This window comes from Astatotilapia calliptera, chromosome 14 (genome assembly GCF_964374335.1).
Source record: "Astatotilapia calliptera chromosome 14, fAstCal68.1, whole genome shotgun sequence".
Lineage (NCBI taxonomy): Eukaryota > Metazoa > Chordata > Actinopteri > Cichliformes > Cichlidae > Astatotilapia > Astatotilapia calliptera.
In genome coordinates, this window is record NC_137435.1 from 35,337,614 (window position 1) to 35,352,094 (window position 14,481).

The window sequence follows — 14,481 nt, forward strand, 5'->3', positions numbered from 1 at the left end:
AGGAATCAGACTCCTGTCTTCAACAATATTAAATGCCAGTAATCAAGACTTTTGACTTCTGCCAAGTATTTTAAAGCTTTAAAAAATAAAATAAAAAATTAGTTTCAAAACGCACATGTGAATATTTTTCTCCAGGGCACTGACAGCCCATTTCCTTTTTTGTGGCACCCAAATGTGTCACAGAAAATAAAGGTCAAAATCACAATAAATGTTATGAATTAATCTGGATATTGTATGATCTGCATGGTCTAAAGACATTCAGCTATATCACAGAAAGGGTCTTTGGTGGTGGTGGGGGGGGGGGGGGGTGTTGCTGAAGGGTTAAAAGATCACTGAGACACTTACAGCAGAGATACAAATACATATGTACAAATGCAATGAACAATGTTATAACTCATATTTATATCCAGGTTATTTCATTTCATTCAGTACATGGAAGACTTAGACATCTGAACAATCATCAAGACAGAAGTGGCTGTAGTGTCAATTATTTTGAAATCTGCTTAGAGTTCAGGGTCTTCTTGCACATTATCAGCAACACATCTTCAACACATATCAACAAATCATCAACCCAATGAAATACAACGCCCCCCCAAATATCTGATTACAAGAAATAATTTGAGGCAGAGGAAGGTGGAGGATTATCCAGTCTGAGCCCTTTATGAAATCAAGAAATTTGGAGATTTTGAAAGCATTTATGTCCACTTATAGTTAAGACACAACAAGACAATTTATAGATAAGAAAAATATAAAATCTTATTAACACTGGAGATTTTGCAGTTGCAGGTCCGTAAACAATAAGTCACTGAGACGAGGAGAAGGGGGAGAGAAAAAAAAATTACAGTAATGTGGAATGTTGTTTCAGAGATAACCTGCACTGTCCCCCCCCCCCCAGTGGTTTAAGATATAACGACCAAAAGCATAAATAAGAATTCTCCCTCAACCTGCAACCCACTTCTTTAAAAGCACTAAAAGCTGCTGTACTTGTATTTCAGCATAATACATAAATATACACAACAGCTTCACAACAATGAGATCTTATTAAGACAAGATTTTTATTGGGACGTAAATGCTTTTCTTGTTTATAGCAGTCCAGTTTCAGCGGCGCCAGTCAGGGAGTGGAGTCAAGTCTTCCAGTATCAAAATGAGCTGAAGAGGAGAAGAGAACAAACACAATTGAAGAGTGATTGAACATTTATGTTCAGATTGAAAATTCTTCAGAGCACCAGTTAAATACTCACTGAGCTAGTCTTCAGCAGCCGTACTGCCTTTAACTGGATCTTTGACCCTCATCTGTGACATGGAGACACGTTATTTAGAAGGGTAGAAAACCAGATTAGTGCACTAAAGAAAGTGATGTGAAATACTGCTCAGCTCCCAGTTCTTGTTTTAGAAAGATCCTTCTTCACATTGACCCAAAATACTTTGATCTTATTACAGGCAAACACATAAACAGTGTTTGGGGCCGTTTCTGCTTTTATAACAACTGTTTCCAAGCAGAAACAAAGGGAGCAGCACCATTGCAGCACATTGGAGCAGTGAGATCAAACTTTAAATTCTTCACTGCATATTGCAACTCACTGTTACGAGTCACCAAGAATTGATAACATGAGCAGTTGAACTGTTAATTTCATCAGATCATTGATTTTACTGACAAAGACAACACAAACATGCTGCTGTAACACACCACAGTGAGCTCTGTTTTCATGAACTAAAATTCAGATATTAAAACTGCCTTTTTTTCTACATAAGAGATCTCAATAAATGTGAAGGGCAACAAAGAAATACTGCTCCACCCTCCAGCAGGTCTAATATACAGTCCTCAGTCACCTCATCAAGCTCCTTCTGCGTTTCCTCCTCCATACGTCGTATGTCATCCATCGTCAGATCAATCCATTTGTCTAACCAGCAGAACACCTGTCTGTGGATTTTGGTGAACAAACGCTTCTCTTGCTGAACAGAGGGGACGTGTGAAAGACAGTCAGGACACACTGGAATTTATTGTTTTTTGTGCAGAAATATGTGCATTAGGTTATATTTATTCTGCACTTTTTATTTCATACCTTCTGAATGAAGTTTTCTACTTTGTTCTGCAGTCCAAACCACTTAAAGTTAACAGTGACTAGCTTGTAGGCACACATGTGTGGACAGTCACTTTTGTTTGGTAGCTCCTTCTGAAAACACACAGAGGTACACACAACATAAATACACAAAGTCTCCAGACCTGTAAACACAGTCAATTCAGAGCTTTAATGAAGTGAGCCACAGTGAAGAGAAGGAGGGAGCGTACCTTCCAGTCAGGTCCCAGAGGCCCTCTGCCCGTCTTCTCCGACCTAACCTTGGCTGGATCCTCATCTTCTTTGTAATCCTAAAAATGAATACAAGCAATACAATGTAGCTTGTAACAGGCCACATTCATCATTTATAATATTAACACTAGAACCAAGGGGGTCATTTCAACACTTGCCATTATAAAATCCAGTAACTCTTAAATTAAACCGCCCATCATCTCATATTTCCTGACTTTCCTTAAACATTAGCTCATTTGTTAAATACTGCATTTTGGAGTATGTGGGATCAAAAGGACAAGAAAAAACAAAACAAAACAAAACAAAACAAAACAAAACAACACACACACACACACACCTTGTAGCTTCCGGCCAGTATCAGCAACTCCAACCTGACCGAGTCCTTTTATCTTTTTCTTTGTTGTTATTGTGTTTCTTGCTGCTGTTACAACCAAATGTCCCCTTGTGGGACAATTAAAGGATTATTCTATTCTATTCTAGAACCACCGACATCATTTTGACCCCAAAGGAATGAATTGAATGTGTTACTGCAAAACACCAGGGGTTTTTTTAAGCAACACTATTGTTTACACACATTCTGACATGAAGGCTAATATCGCATGAGCCAGAGCTAGCTAGAGCTGATTGATAAATAAATATATAGAGGACTGTAGCTAGAAAAAAGATTAGTAATGACTGGCGGGGTGGTGAGTGTAACTGAACATGTGGACAACCGTGCTGGTTGTTGGCTGTTCTTAGCAGCGGGGGACCTGTAGCTAAACTGAGCTGACAGTCCAGAGTGTAGAGAATTCATCCAAAAGAATGAAGAGAAAAGAGCACAGCAGCCACACAGGTTTCAGCCCTGGCCGCAGAGCTGAGTAGGTGAAGTTGCAGATGACGCGGAGCAGTGTGGATGCAGCACGTTTGGTGATCGTGGGCAGATGTGGATAAGGTGTGTAATTTAGACCATTTTATTTGTACATTTTTTTCCTTTATGCATTTCTTACATTTTGGAGACCACTATTAGGAGAGTTTTAAAATGTAGACAATCACCTGTTCATGTTTCACAGCGAGTTGGGTTTTTTGGGGGGGTTTTTTGGTTTTCTTAAACAGTCTCTCTTTTAGCGCAAATAATACCACATTACTAAAAATTTATTTTTTAATGAAATAATCTAGATAATTGATAAAACACCCCAGAAATGATCTTAAATACCACTTTTGTCAAATCTTACTTAAAATGTGATGAAAAACTAACAAATTAACTAACATCAAATGTCCTATGCTGGGAGTTCTGGTTTTATGTGTATGGCACAACAGCACAAATGTTTATTCTTTACCTTTAAGACATATAAACAATATACAAACCTAAGAGTGACTAAAATATGACTCCCAGGATATATTATTTCGATTTATTTACTGACTTTTTTCCCCCTTCAATGAAGACATTAAAATGTACTTGCAAGTGCAGGAGTAAGACAAATGGCTGACCCATTTTTTACAAGTGACCTTCAGCACAAATCAAGTTCAGCATCTCTCATATAAAGCGTAACAAACAGTAAACTGATGTACTCAATGTTTAAGTAAACAGGTGTGCTAACTCAACCATCACAGGTTCAAAATAAATAAAATGATCACACCTAAAGACGGTTTGTTTGTTTTTTTCAAATCACATACCTTTGAATCTATTTGTCTTTTGTCAGCAATGTCAATGTAAACAACTTCAACATCCTTCCATGTGTCTGGATCTAGTCCATGCACCTGCAGACAAGGAAAAAAAAATAAAAATATCTATCTATCTATCTATCTATCTATCTATCTATCTATCTTCATATTTGGTTGGTTGCCTGACAGGGAACAGGTCAGACTTAAAATGAAAAGCTGCATAATAATGACCTATTGGTTAATGACAAACATAACTGCTGCCCCTTAATTCAAAGATATAAAACTGCAGCAGTGCTTTAGCTGTCTTTTCCATAAATATGAAGATTGATGAGTAATCAATATGCAGGTATGACACAATCAAGATAAAGTTACACATGCATATGCACAAAACCTTGTGTTTACTTTGACCCTTGCATACTAGTAAACGGTAGTTGTTGCTGCTGCAACATAATAGCTGCATCAGGGCATCAGTGAGCTCCTGGTGGTGCGTGGCTATATTTTGAGGTGTTGGACAGATGCATAACACGCCAAAGGTTGTGCCTTCTTGTCACGTTCTGTTGCACCACAGCAGTGTTATAATGAGATGATCAAGTCTTTGAGCAGTGTATACTTTCAATTTAAGATATGCTGCCCTGCTCCACATCTGTGTGCAGATGTCCTTGGACACCATCTGCTGACACACCGGGAGCATGCTCAGAAGTCCTTACAGTCACACAGATTGGGTCCTCCTACGATTTCAATTATTAACTTTGACTTCTGGTGCGATTTTAAATCCAGGAATTTCACAATGTGCATTGCAATATTTTGAACTTGAATACCTCATTTATCAAGATCCAATGTCATTTTGAAAACATATGGTAGATCAAGTCAAACTAAGTGGTCAAGTACTGTGTGCACTTACATTCTCCTGATCCCCCATATCAGGCTTGTGCCACGTCTCGATCTTGATCATGAAATTGTCTTTCATGTATTCATTCTGTAAGAATGAGTGAGACACGATCAGGTTAACTAACACTAAGGGCAATGCAGTTCCTGTGAAGTTTAAATTGAACTTTTATCCGAACCATCAAAAGAAAATAATACATACTGTGAGGACTGCAGCAGAAACAAAGTGGACCAAGTTGGGAAGATAATGCAGAGAGGGAAAGATTTCAGATAAGTCAGATTTTAAACTTCAGTTTTTTGTGTAATTTCACACAAACGCATTTCTGGTGTCTCGCCTCACACATGTGAGGTGAGACATTGTAAGCATGACCATCAGTGAGTGTGTGTGTGTGTGTGTATATTAGGACTCACTGGTTCGACAGTATGGATATGCATTCCAGGCCTTCTCGTGAACAGTCAGAGAACCTTTTGGAGCAATTTTAGCGATGAAACCTGACACTTTACTGCAGAGAGAAACAGGCAAATGTTAATGTAGCCACATAAAACTGTAATATAATAAGACACAGATTATCATCAAGCAGTTTCTTTACATCCCACTCTGCTTTCTGGAAAAACATTTTTATTACAGAGCAACAGAGATGGGAATCATTCTCATCTCTGTTAAGCTGAGCAAAAAGCAGGTGAGGTCAAAGTTGTGGTCTCCACAGGGCCAAGTTTTTCCAGTGCTCTCTGCAAAATGATTTCATTTGCAATTAGGGGAAATAGTAAGAATAATCAGTGTTTTTACAACTTTTTGTGTAGTATTTCAACCGCTTTCAATATACTACAGCGTGTTTGAAGCTGAGCTGCGCTGCTTACGTCTGCAGGTGGTAGATCTTGTGGGTGTACTGTCCCTTCTCTCCATCTTTTTCATAGGGCTCGTTCTTCAGCACCTCCACACCGTCCCCTCCACCCGTCTCATTCTTACTGGCCTCTGCTACTGTGTAGAGCTGACCCACTTGGTACTGGAAGGACAAAAGTAGAAAGGAGGATTGAAACTACAATTAACTATGTGAAAGATCATCATTTGTGATAAAATCTGTCTCTATTGACCAAGAGTTTCCAAGTGTGCAGACAGCACGTCATGTCAAGAGTGATGGTGACGAGCATTGCCTGAGGTTCTGAGGGAGAACATCCATCAGACAGGATAAACTGTGCTTTGTGCTAGTGTGCCAGCGCTGGCACATTCAGAAGCTTTTGGCTATATAAACACATCTTCACTCACCACCTACACTGTCTGCTTCCCTGTAACTCACTTTCCAAAGATGAAAATCAAGCTGAGACACTGTAGGAGATACAGTGTAAGGGTCTCTCTGCTGAGAGACCCAAACATTCCAGTGGTGAATGAAACGATGTTATATGGGAGATCAGCCAAACGTAAATCCAGGCAAGGTTTATGATTTTTAGTTCAATGCGTCAAAAGAAAAACAGACAGGAGAGCATTTAAAAGGCAATTTAAAAAACCTCTCTTTAAAAAGCCTGTCATGACCTGAGTTAACCATTTATGTAAAATGAGCCCGAGTTAACCATTTTCCAATATGTCCCTACACACAGACTTCAGCAGTGTAAAGCATTTCCATGACTTGTTCTTCCCCGCATCTTCCCTCCCCTAACGTTTCCTGAGTCAGGCAAAAGTGTGTGACTCACTTCACTGGTGGTGTCAGCCACACACCGTACACACACGTCACCCAGAGCTGTAAAACCTGGTTCCAGAGGAACCAGACAAACAAATGACTGCTATTTTTTTATGATTGGCTCTTCTTACTCTTTGTGGATTTCGGTTAAAGTTGCCACGTGTACTGCCTCCTGTAGTTTAGCTGGACAAGTACAATCTAGCCCTGCCCTCCACTCCTTAAACCAAAGAAGTTGGTGACCCATTTTTCTTGCTGTGGATGCTCAGTTTTGATGCCGTGAATAGAAACTCAGGAATGTGGTTTGCCATGTGTAACCAGTGTGCCTCGTCATTGCCGCTGATGTCTTACAGTCTTTCAGAAGCAGTCAGGGGGCAGGAACCATGTGTAGGTGCAGACAACAATCACTACTGGAAAACATGTTTGGGCAAAGAGCTCAAACTGTTAGTCAGGGGAAAAAGTGAACCTGCCAGCTTGCATCATACGATCTCCAAACAAAAACAAGGTGCAGAATGTGACTGAACGGTTTACTGGTTTAATGAGAGCAGGAATCACTGGATTAAAGTCTTACTCGGCATTCATTTAAGAGGACAACTGTTAGAATGACTCAAATGGTTGCTCGTTGAAACACCTTAACATACCACACCTTCAGAATTTGCTATGCTGTGCTTTGACATTTAAGTTTTGTAATAGGATTAGAAATTCAAATGAAAAAAAGAATTGAATAAGCAATTTCATGTTTTATAAGAATCTGATTGTAAACGTATTTTTCAGTCTTTCTGAAAGTATATTCCAGAGTTTCCATTTTCTTTTTAGGACCACATTAAGCATCCTCATCACAAGTATGTCGCTATTGCTCAAAGCGATTCAGGATTGCATCAAAAAATATCAGCAAACTGAACGGGTCTGTGGCTATGAGACCAAACACAAGTCCTACTCCAGGTTCAGCACATCAGTGCAGAGCTGTTCTGTTGTGTTGCCACACCAACAGTCTTCACTCACACCCCTCACAACTTGCAAATCTGCTTCCCTGAGACTCGGAGTAGACACAGTGGAGGAGATTGGGTTTTTGTTTTATATCCCTGAATGTTACAATCACACCTTGCACTGTGGAGTGAAACGACACGCCACTGGTCTTTCAGCTTTTTAAAAAAAAAAAAAAAAAGGAAATAGAGATTACCAATCACAAATTGTCAAACTATACCTGCCAGCATTTCAACTCAATATAATTAATTACCATTTATGTTTATATTAAACATAGACAACAAAAAAGAGGAAATATTAATTAGTATTCCCACTGCACAACTGTAGTTTCTAACCTGTAACCCACCCAACATTACTTCTAAACACTACAGCTGTCTCACATTGACTGCACAAATAAATGAACTACACAAAATAGAGCAGCCCCCTCCCCATACAGTCACACACAGTCACACCTCAACCAAGGCAATTGAGGATTAAACCTGCAAACTTTCACACTGAATCGGATCACCGAGCAAGCCGGTTGCATAGCTGTGATTATGTTGCTTAGTGAAATACTGGCTTCTGCTCTCTGTAAAGCAAAAGAAAAACTGTTGTATGGAACGTGAGGATTAAGAGGTAGAATGAGCCAGGGAAATAAAGGTTTCATAACGTGAAAATCTGTAAGGTAAATGTCTAAAGTTACAGAAGCTGCTCTCTTGAAGGTTTGGGGCCATCCGCTGCTAAGGCAAATTAAACACAGCTTAATGAATCCTGGACCTGGCATGTAGTACAGACCAACTACAAGAGTACAATATGCTAGTGAAACCGCTTAGATTTAATAAAGTCCATGCATTATTAAATAAAATTAGCTGATCAACATGCTTGAAATTTGTAAAAGTACTTTATCTGGGAAAAATGAAGACTAGGTACTGTCACAGCAATGACAACCGTCACTAGAGAAAAGAGACAGTAGTGAATCGTTGAAGGGCATAAAACAGTTTCACAGAGCTGTCAAATGTTGCTTAAAATAGCCATTTCAAAAAGAAAGAAATAATGCACTAACTGTGTGAATCAATGACAAGGGTATAAGGAGCCAGCAAGTGGAAGATGCCGATGGTTACAGTGTCCATCACTGATGGTATTAAAGTAAATGAGTAAGTCCTTACCTCCTCCACTGAAACAGGCAGAACAACTCGGCTGTAAGAGAAAGAACACATCGCAGTCAGAAACCTCTGCCCAAATCTGCAAATCATTTTACATCTAACACCAGCTGCCCATTCACATGATGCCAGCTTATTGATGAACTGATCAAAAACTGCTTCCAGACTAGGTGGCAACATCCACGGCTGAATATTGAGGCAGGAAGAGGACCAAAAGTTCCTCTAATAAATGCAGATTCCACAAACTTCCATGTAAAGTTGCAGAGATGAAATCAGCGCATTTACCAACTGCTAGAAGAAGCAGCTTTAGCCTCAATGCTCATCTGCTCTTCATAACACTTTACCACTTGAATTTGGTTAAGATGGGAATTAGTGTCACTTTGGCAGATCCGCCAACAACAGCAGCTCTGGCAGGTCACTGCACCCAGGCCTCGCCTCAGTGCGTTTGTGGTCAGGATATCTTCTGAGAACGGACTGGACCTCTTGACCGTGTTTCTGATGCTTTTTGGAGCACATAATGACCTGATAAATACTATTACTCTGGTTTGCTTCAGTATTTTTAATAGTCTGGTACTGCACTAATTAGTGAATATTGGTGTCTGCATTTTGCACAGATTCCAGAGACTGGATATAAAAGATGGAAATTACCATTGGGACGTCCCCTTTGGTTTCTATACCAATTGTTCTTGCTTTGCCTGCAGCCACTGTCAGCAAGTGGCCAGCATTAGAGGCTTTAGTGATGAGCTACTTGTTAACGATAGCATGTATCCACAAACAGGCTGTCAGTTAAACATTTTAATAATTAATACAAATTATGTGCATTTATCTTGTTGGATGCATTTTAGTTTTTGTTGTATTATTATCTAAATTACTTTAATTCAACAGCAACCAGGACAATATTTAATTATTGTAATTATTTTTTAATTTACATTTGCTCTGTCCCGTATTCAGTAAGTGAAAATAAAATAAACAAAAAATAATAATTTTACATTTGCTGAGTTTGCCCTAAAATAGAGGTTTTAATAAATAAATTCATAGAAGTTACCGTCTACCACAATATTTGGTGAACTCTCCTATAGAATCAGTGTTAGATTCTTCAAGTGCCACACCTCTGATGTCATCATGTTGGCTACACCCATCTTTTCTATACAGTCTTTGTCCACCAATTTGGGGTTTTTTTTGTTGTTGTTTTTTGGGTGGTGTTGGCTATTTCTACACCTTTAGGAGCGGCTTACTGGAATACTTGTGGCACGTTCCTTTAACTGGGAGCTACGGAACTGATATAATTTCCAGAGTACCCAGAACCTGGAGGCGCAGCCATAAAGATAGCAAATATCACATACAATGCTCCCTCTTCCAGAGGCTCCAGCTTGTTCAGACCCTGCACAACAACATCATGATTTATAGGAATGAATCATTATCACTAGGAAGTAACACGGCAGTCAGTTCTCTGCAACCACAGGAACCTAGAAATGAGGAAGCGGAAATTATGAAGCTTTAATCAAGACCGCTGCAGAACCCAAACAAACAATGCAGACGCTTTTAGAGGAAACTCTACGTGTGTGCGCATGTGCTCTGCGTGCGTAGCCTCCTCTCCTATGTCATAACACAATCCCCACCTGCTTTAGCCTGAGTATTTGCAGGCATGAAGGTGACAGAACATGAGGTTACGTTTCTGTGACCATAAACTGAAAGAAAAAGCAGCACTGGGCAATCCTCTTTAACGCCTGAGCCTCTTATTGTACTTTGCACTGTGGTCAAATGACAGCCATGTCAGAGGTGTCAGCCAGCCATGATTGGCACATGACACTATCGCGGTAAAAGCACCCGGCAGCTGATTCTTCCCATTTGAGGCACATGTGATAAACTGGCATTATGAGCTCCTGATCTTGTTAAACGTTCTCAAACTCCTCCCCAATTCTTATGGTTTTCCTGACAAGTTCGAGGCTAAGCAAGTATGAATTACTATATTTTACATTTACAACATCTCGTTGAAATGTTACACTTCGGTTTATATTACATACTGTAATAAACTCTAAGTCAAAGAAAGTTAAACTTTTCGAGTTTTCTCGCGGTACTCCTTCCTACTAATCTGAAGTGTGATGTCAGCAGTGGATTTACCTCTGCTGACAGCGCCTAGCCTAACCTAAAGTTTGACGGTGTCCGGAGTTCTGCCGTTTGAAACTTTACACCCTGTGACTAAATCATTTCCTGAGTGGTCCTTTATTTCTGTCATCCTGCTAACGACTCAGTAACACTTTAAACTGCTAAAAGCTCAGCTGACTTCAAAGAGCAAACAAATACATTCATCCTGCTGTAATGGTCCATATTTCAACACAGACGCGTCCCGGCTCGCTCCTTTGTCGGGTGGAAGGCGACAAAGTTCAGATACTCACAACTCTTTAATCAGCATGTCGGTCGTGTCCGTACAAAATGCTGCATACGAGATAGAAAACTTCTTCTCTAACTGTGACAGGAGCACTTCATTCACTGCCTGCCGCTGGGGTTCACTCCGGGAAACTCCGGCTTTCCTTCCTGTGTGTGAGCGAAGGGGCGCGGCGGGAAGGAAGGAGGCGGCACACACCTTTAGCTCAGGTGCCTCCGTGTGACGTTCACGTGCAGTCGTGAAACCTTCGACCAGTCTTTAAGTGAACGTTTAAGTTGCCTTTTCTTGTTATCACTTTCCTTTAAATATCTTCTCACAGTGTCATTTATTTAGTTTATTCTCGCAGCCAACACACCGCATCGTTTATAGCCTGAGCTAATCTGCAATGACCCTAGTTGGGGCCTTTAAAACACACATTAAACACACATTAAAACACAAAAATCAAACACAACAAAAACAGAGACTGCAGTATAATATAACATCATAGCAAAACAGCAGCTTATTCATGTCTGTATGACTGGTTCATTTTTAATAAGTGTTTCAGTTTAATGTTAAAAATGCTCAACTCCTGAAGGCAAAGAACAGAAATGAAAATTTCCATTGAGGCGCCTTTCAATTTCCAGTGGATGCTCCACACTATACTGAACACAGAGCTCTCCAAGGAACCACAAGGTCACTGAGCATTATGTAAACAGAGATTAGATTAGTGAATGTGACAAAACTGTCAACATCTAACACGTTTACTTTCTTACGCACTTTGCAGCGGTGCACGCTTATAGGTTGAATGTCTGTTGTTGTAACTATTCTGCTACTGTCAATGCTTCTGTTCCAGTATCAAAACCAGTCAAATAATAATTTGTAAAATAATGGGGTAGGTATCAGTTTAATAGCTCTGGTGGGAAGCAGAAACCACAAAACGGACGTTTTCACACACTTTAAAGCTCATCTTTACTGTCTATGCATGGCACACTGATTTCTGTGAACTTAACAGATGTGTCCGCATGTGTTAATATCAAATAGATGGTGCATAACTGAGACATTTTCTAGTGAGTCTCATGATTGCTTGTGTGTTTTTTTCATTTAGATCTTTGATCCTACCTCACCAAGTATCCGATAATAATGAACATTTCCTTGTCTTCTTAGTGGGTGGAGTGTGTGTCAACGCCCAGTGTGGTCTAACCAGTACAGAGAGGAACAGTTAACTCAGGTTGAACCTGTTGTGAATGAACTGTTTTCACTGCTGCTGCTCAACAGGTTTGCTTTCAGACTTGACTCTCTGTTGCTTTACTTCGAAAACGGGTGGTTTCTGTCCTGCTATGCTATTTAACTGCAGATACCACAAGCTTCCATATTGTAGTACCTCTACCAGCTCTATCTGCACATCTCTGCCACTGGAAATAAGAGACACAGCAGTACAAATTATTGTTTATTTTGCTTCATATATTGATTTTTTTTTTTTAGTTGAAACAGCATCTGTTGGAAAGTCCAAGACAATGGCTATACTGTGGTACAAGACAAAAGAAAAACCAAGACAATACAAAGACATTCTTGTAAACATCAGAGGCAAAGAAGCATAATAAAAGACAGAAAAACTAAAATTAAGCATGGTAGGTAGATAAAAAAATGTCAGAGTTTCAGCTCCAATCTAGATTTTCTATCAGTACACAGTGACATAAAACACAACACACAGAAAGGTTGTCTGGGAATTCATCATGAGAAAAAAAAACAAATAAGTCATCAATACATCGATCAATAAACCAATTCCAATTATCAGAGGTTCGGGTTAAGCTATGAAGGTGAGGATGCCGGGAGGATGGGGTGAGGTGTTTCAGGTACACCGATGAAGGAAAAGTGCTGATTGGTTTACAGTTTGTGAAAAAAAATAAACTCACTCGTCCACAAAGTGTCTGTCTTCACATGACATTTACATGTGATGTTATTCCTGCACAAGCTTGTACTCAGAGGACACTTCTTTAAGTTACAGGAAACACCAGCATGCTACCAGAGGCACTCTCTATGGAGTCCAGATAGGGCTTTAATCATATGAAGGACAACTGTACCACAAATAAAACTGTACATTTGTAAGTGAAGATATGAGCACTGACTTTACATTCTTTACATTTCCATTTAAAAAAAAAAATCCATTGTGTTTTATCCCACAAGCACAAAACTGTTATTGAGAGGTTGTCTTTGTGTGGATCTGAATTTACAAAATACAAATAAAGATGGCAGAATGATAAATATTTAGATCTGTTCAGGTCTGATATATCCAATACCTTTTGTGCTAGCTAACTGCTCCAAACAACAAGACATGTGGACGTATGAAATAAGATCTGCATTTATGGAAATACAGTCAGTCAGGATTGTAATATATGACCAAAAAGGCCACCATTCAGTTAGATAAAGAGATGCAAACACCTTTAATTACAAATGCACACTTTTTCCCTATCATCCAACTAAAATCATTTCTGCACCAACTTTAACCCATACAGTCTTCTACTGATTCTTTAAACCTTAATTAGTTCATCAAGGATGAGATTGTTGCGACTGGTTCGTCCTGTGAAGGTTGCAGAACTGAAAGACGAGTCTCTGCCCCACTGTCCAAGCACAAAAAGGCAATAAAAGGAACGTGTGAAGCAAGGGCATTATACAAAAATAACTGAATTGTAAATTACAAATCTAGATTTTAAGTTCAGTCTACATTCTTTGCATCATGCACCATCCATAAGCAGCCATGCACTGTGTGATAGATACATGGGCAGGCAGGTCCATTTTAGAGGCTCTAAAGTGCATCGTGTGCCATTCTTGTCTTAATGAAGTCATTCGCTGGGAGCATATGATGGCTGCAGAGCTTTGTCTCTCAGTTCTGTCAGTAAACATTTTAAGGTGTGCTTGAGTAGGTAGCACAGATGAAAGGATAGATGAATGGATGATGGCTAGATGGGAGGAAGAGCGGGGCTAAATGCTACCCAGATCCACTACCCCTATCACAGTGAGGAACTCTGAGGGTCATGAGGCTGTCTTTGGATGTGCCTCTGTCACCGTACTGCAAGTTGGGGGCGGGGCGTGTCAGAGGAGCTTCTCTGTATGACATTTGAGGACAGCAGATTGAATTATTATCTCCCTGCTCCATCGTCTACACACTCCATGCTTCTGTTCTGGGCTTCTGCTTGAAAGACAAAGACTGCTTTATTGTCTGTACTTAGTCTCAGAACGCTGGTGTCTTTCCTCAGAAGCTGGAAGATTGTGTCTGTTTCACTCTGCTACCATCAAGCTAAATCTCCCTTTGTCTGTAAGAGGTGAATTCAAGAATCCCAGAGTTTGTGTGACCGAGCAGAAGTGATACCAAGCAAAACATAATCTGACTGATTCTTTGGAACATGCCTTAAGTTGGTAATCTGATGACCTTAACAGTGCCTTAAAGCAAATGCAACGGACACATTTCTGTGATTAAACTAGCACCTTTT

General features: G+C 39.8%; 1 protein-coding gene across 1 annotated transcript; it reads right to left on the reverse strand.

Moving 5' to 3' along the window:
• Positions 1-383: 383 nt before the first annotated feature.
• LOC113036451 (phosphatidylinositol transfer protein alpha isoform-like) lies at positions 384-11,224 on the reverse strand. The gene is made up of 12 exons (XM_026192825.2): positions 11,025-11,224; positions 8,635-8,665; positions 5,694-5,839; positions 5,247-5,338; positions 5,038-5,045; positions 4,852-4,926; positions 3,963-4,046; positions 2,291-2,368; positions 2,064-2,174; positions 1,831-1,953; positions 1,242-1,293; positions 384-1,149 (listed from the first exon to the last, which is right to left on the reverse strand). Exons 1-11 carry the CDS (start codon positions 11,039-11,041, stop codon positions 1,246-1,248), a joined length of 813 nt encoding a protein of 270 aa, XP_026048610.2. The 5' UTR covers positions 11,042-11,224; the 3' UTR covers positions 384-1,149; positions 1,242-1,245.
• Between the last annotated feature and the right edge of the window lie 3,257 nt (positions 11,225-14,481).

Excerpts from the sequence above, each read along its gene's own strand:
- LOC113036451 (XM_026192825.2), bottom strand. Across the intron at positions 5,339-5,693 it reads AAGATCTACCACCTGCAGAC|TAAAGTGTCAGGTTTCATCG; the intron begins GTAAGCAGCGCA and ends TTCTCTCTGCAG. Across the intron at positions 1,954-2,063 it reads TAGAAAACTTCATTCAGAAG|CAAGAGAAGCGTTTGTTCAC; the intron begins GTATGAAATAAA and ends CCCTCTGTTCAG.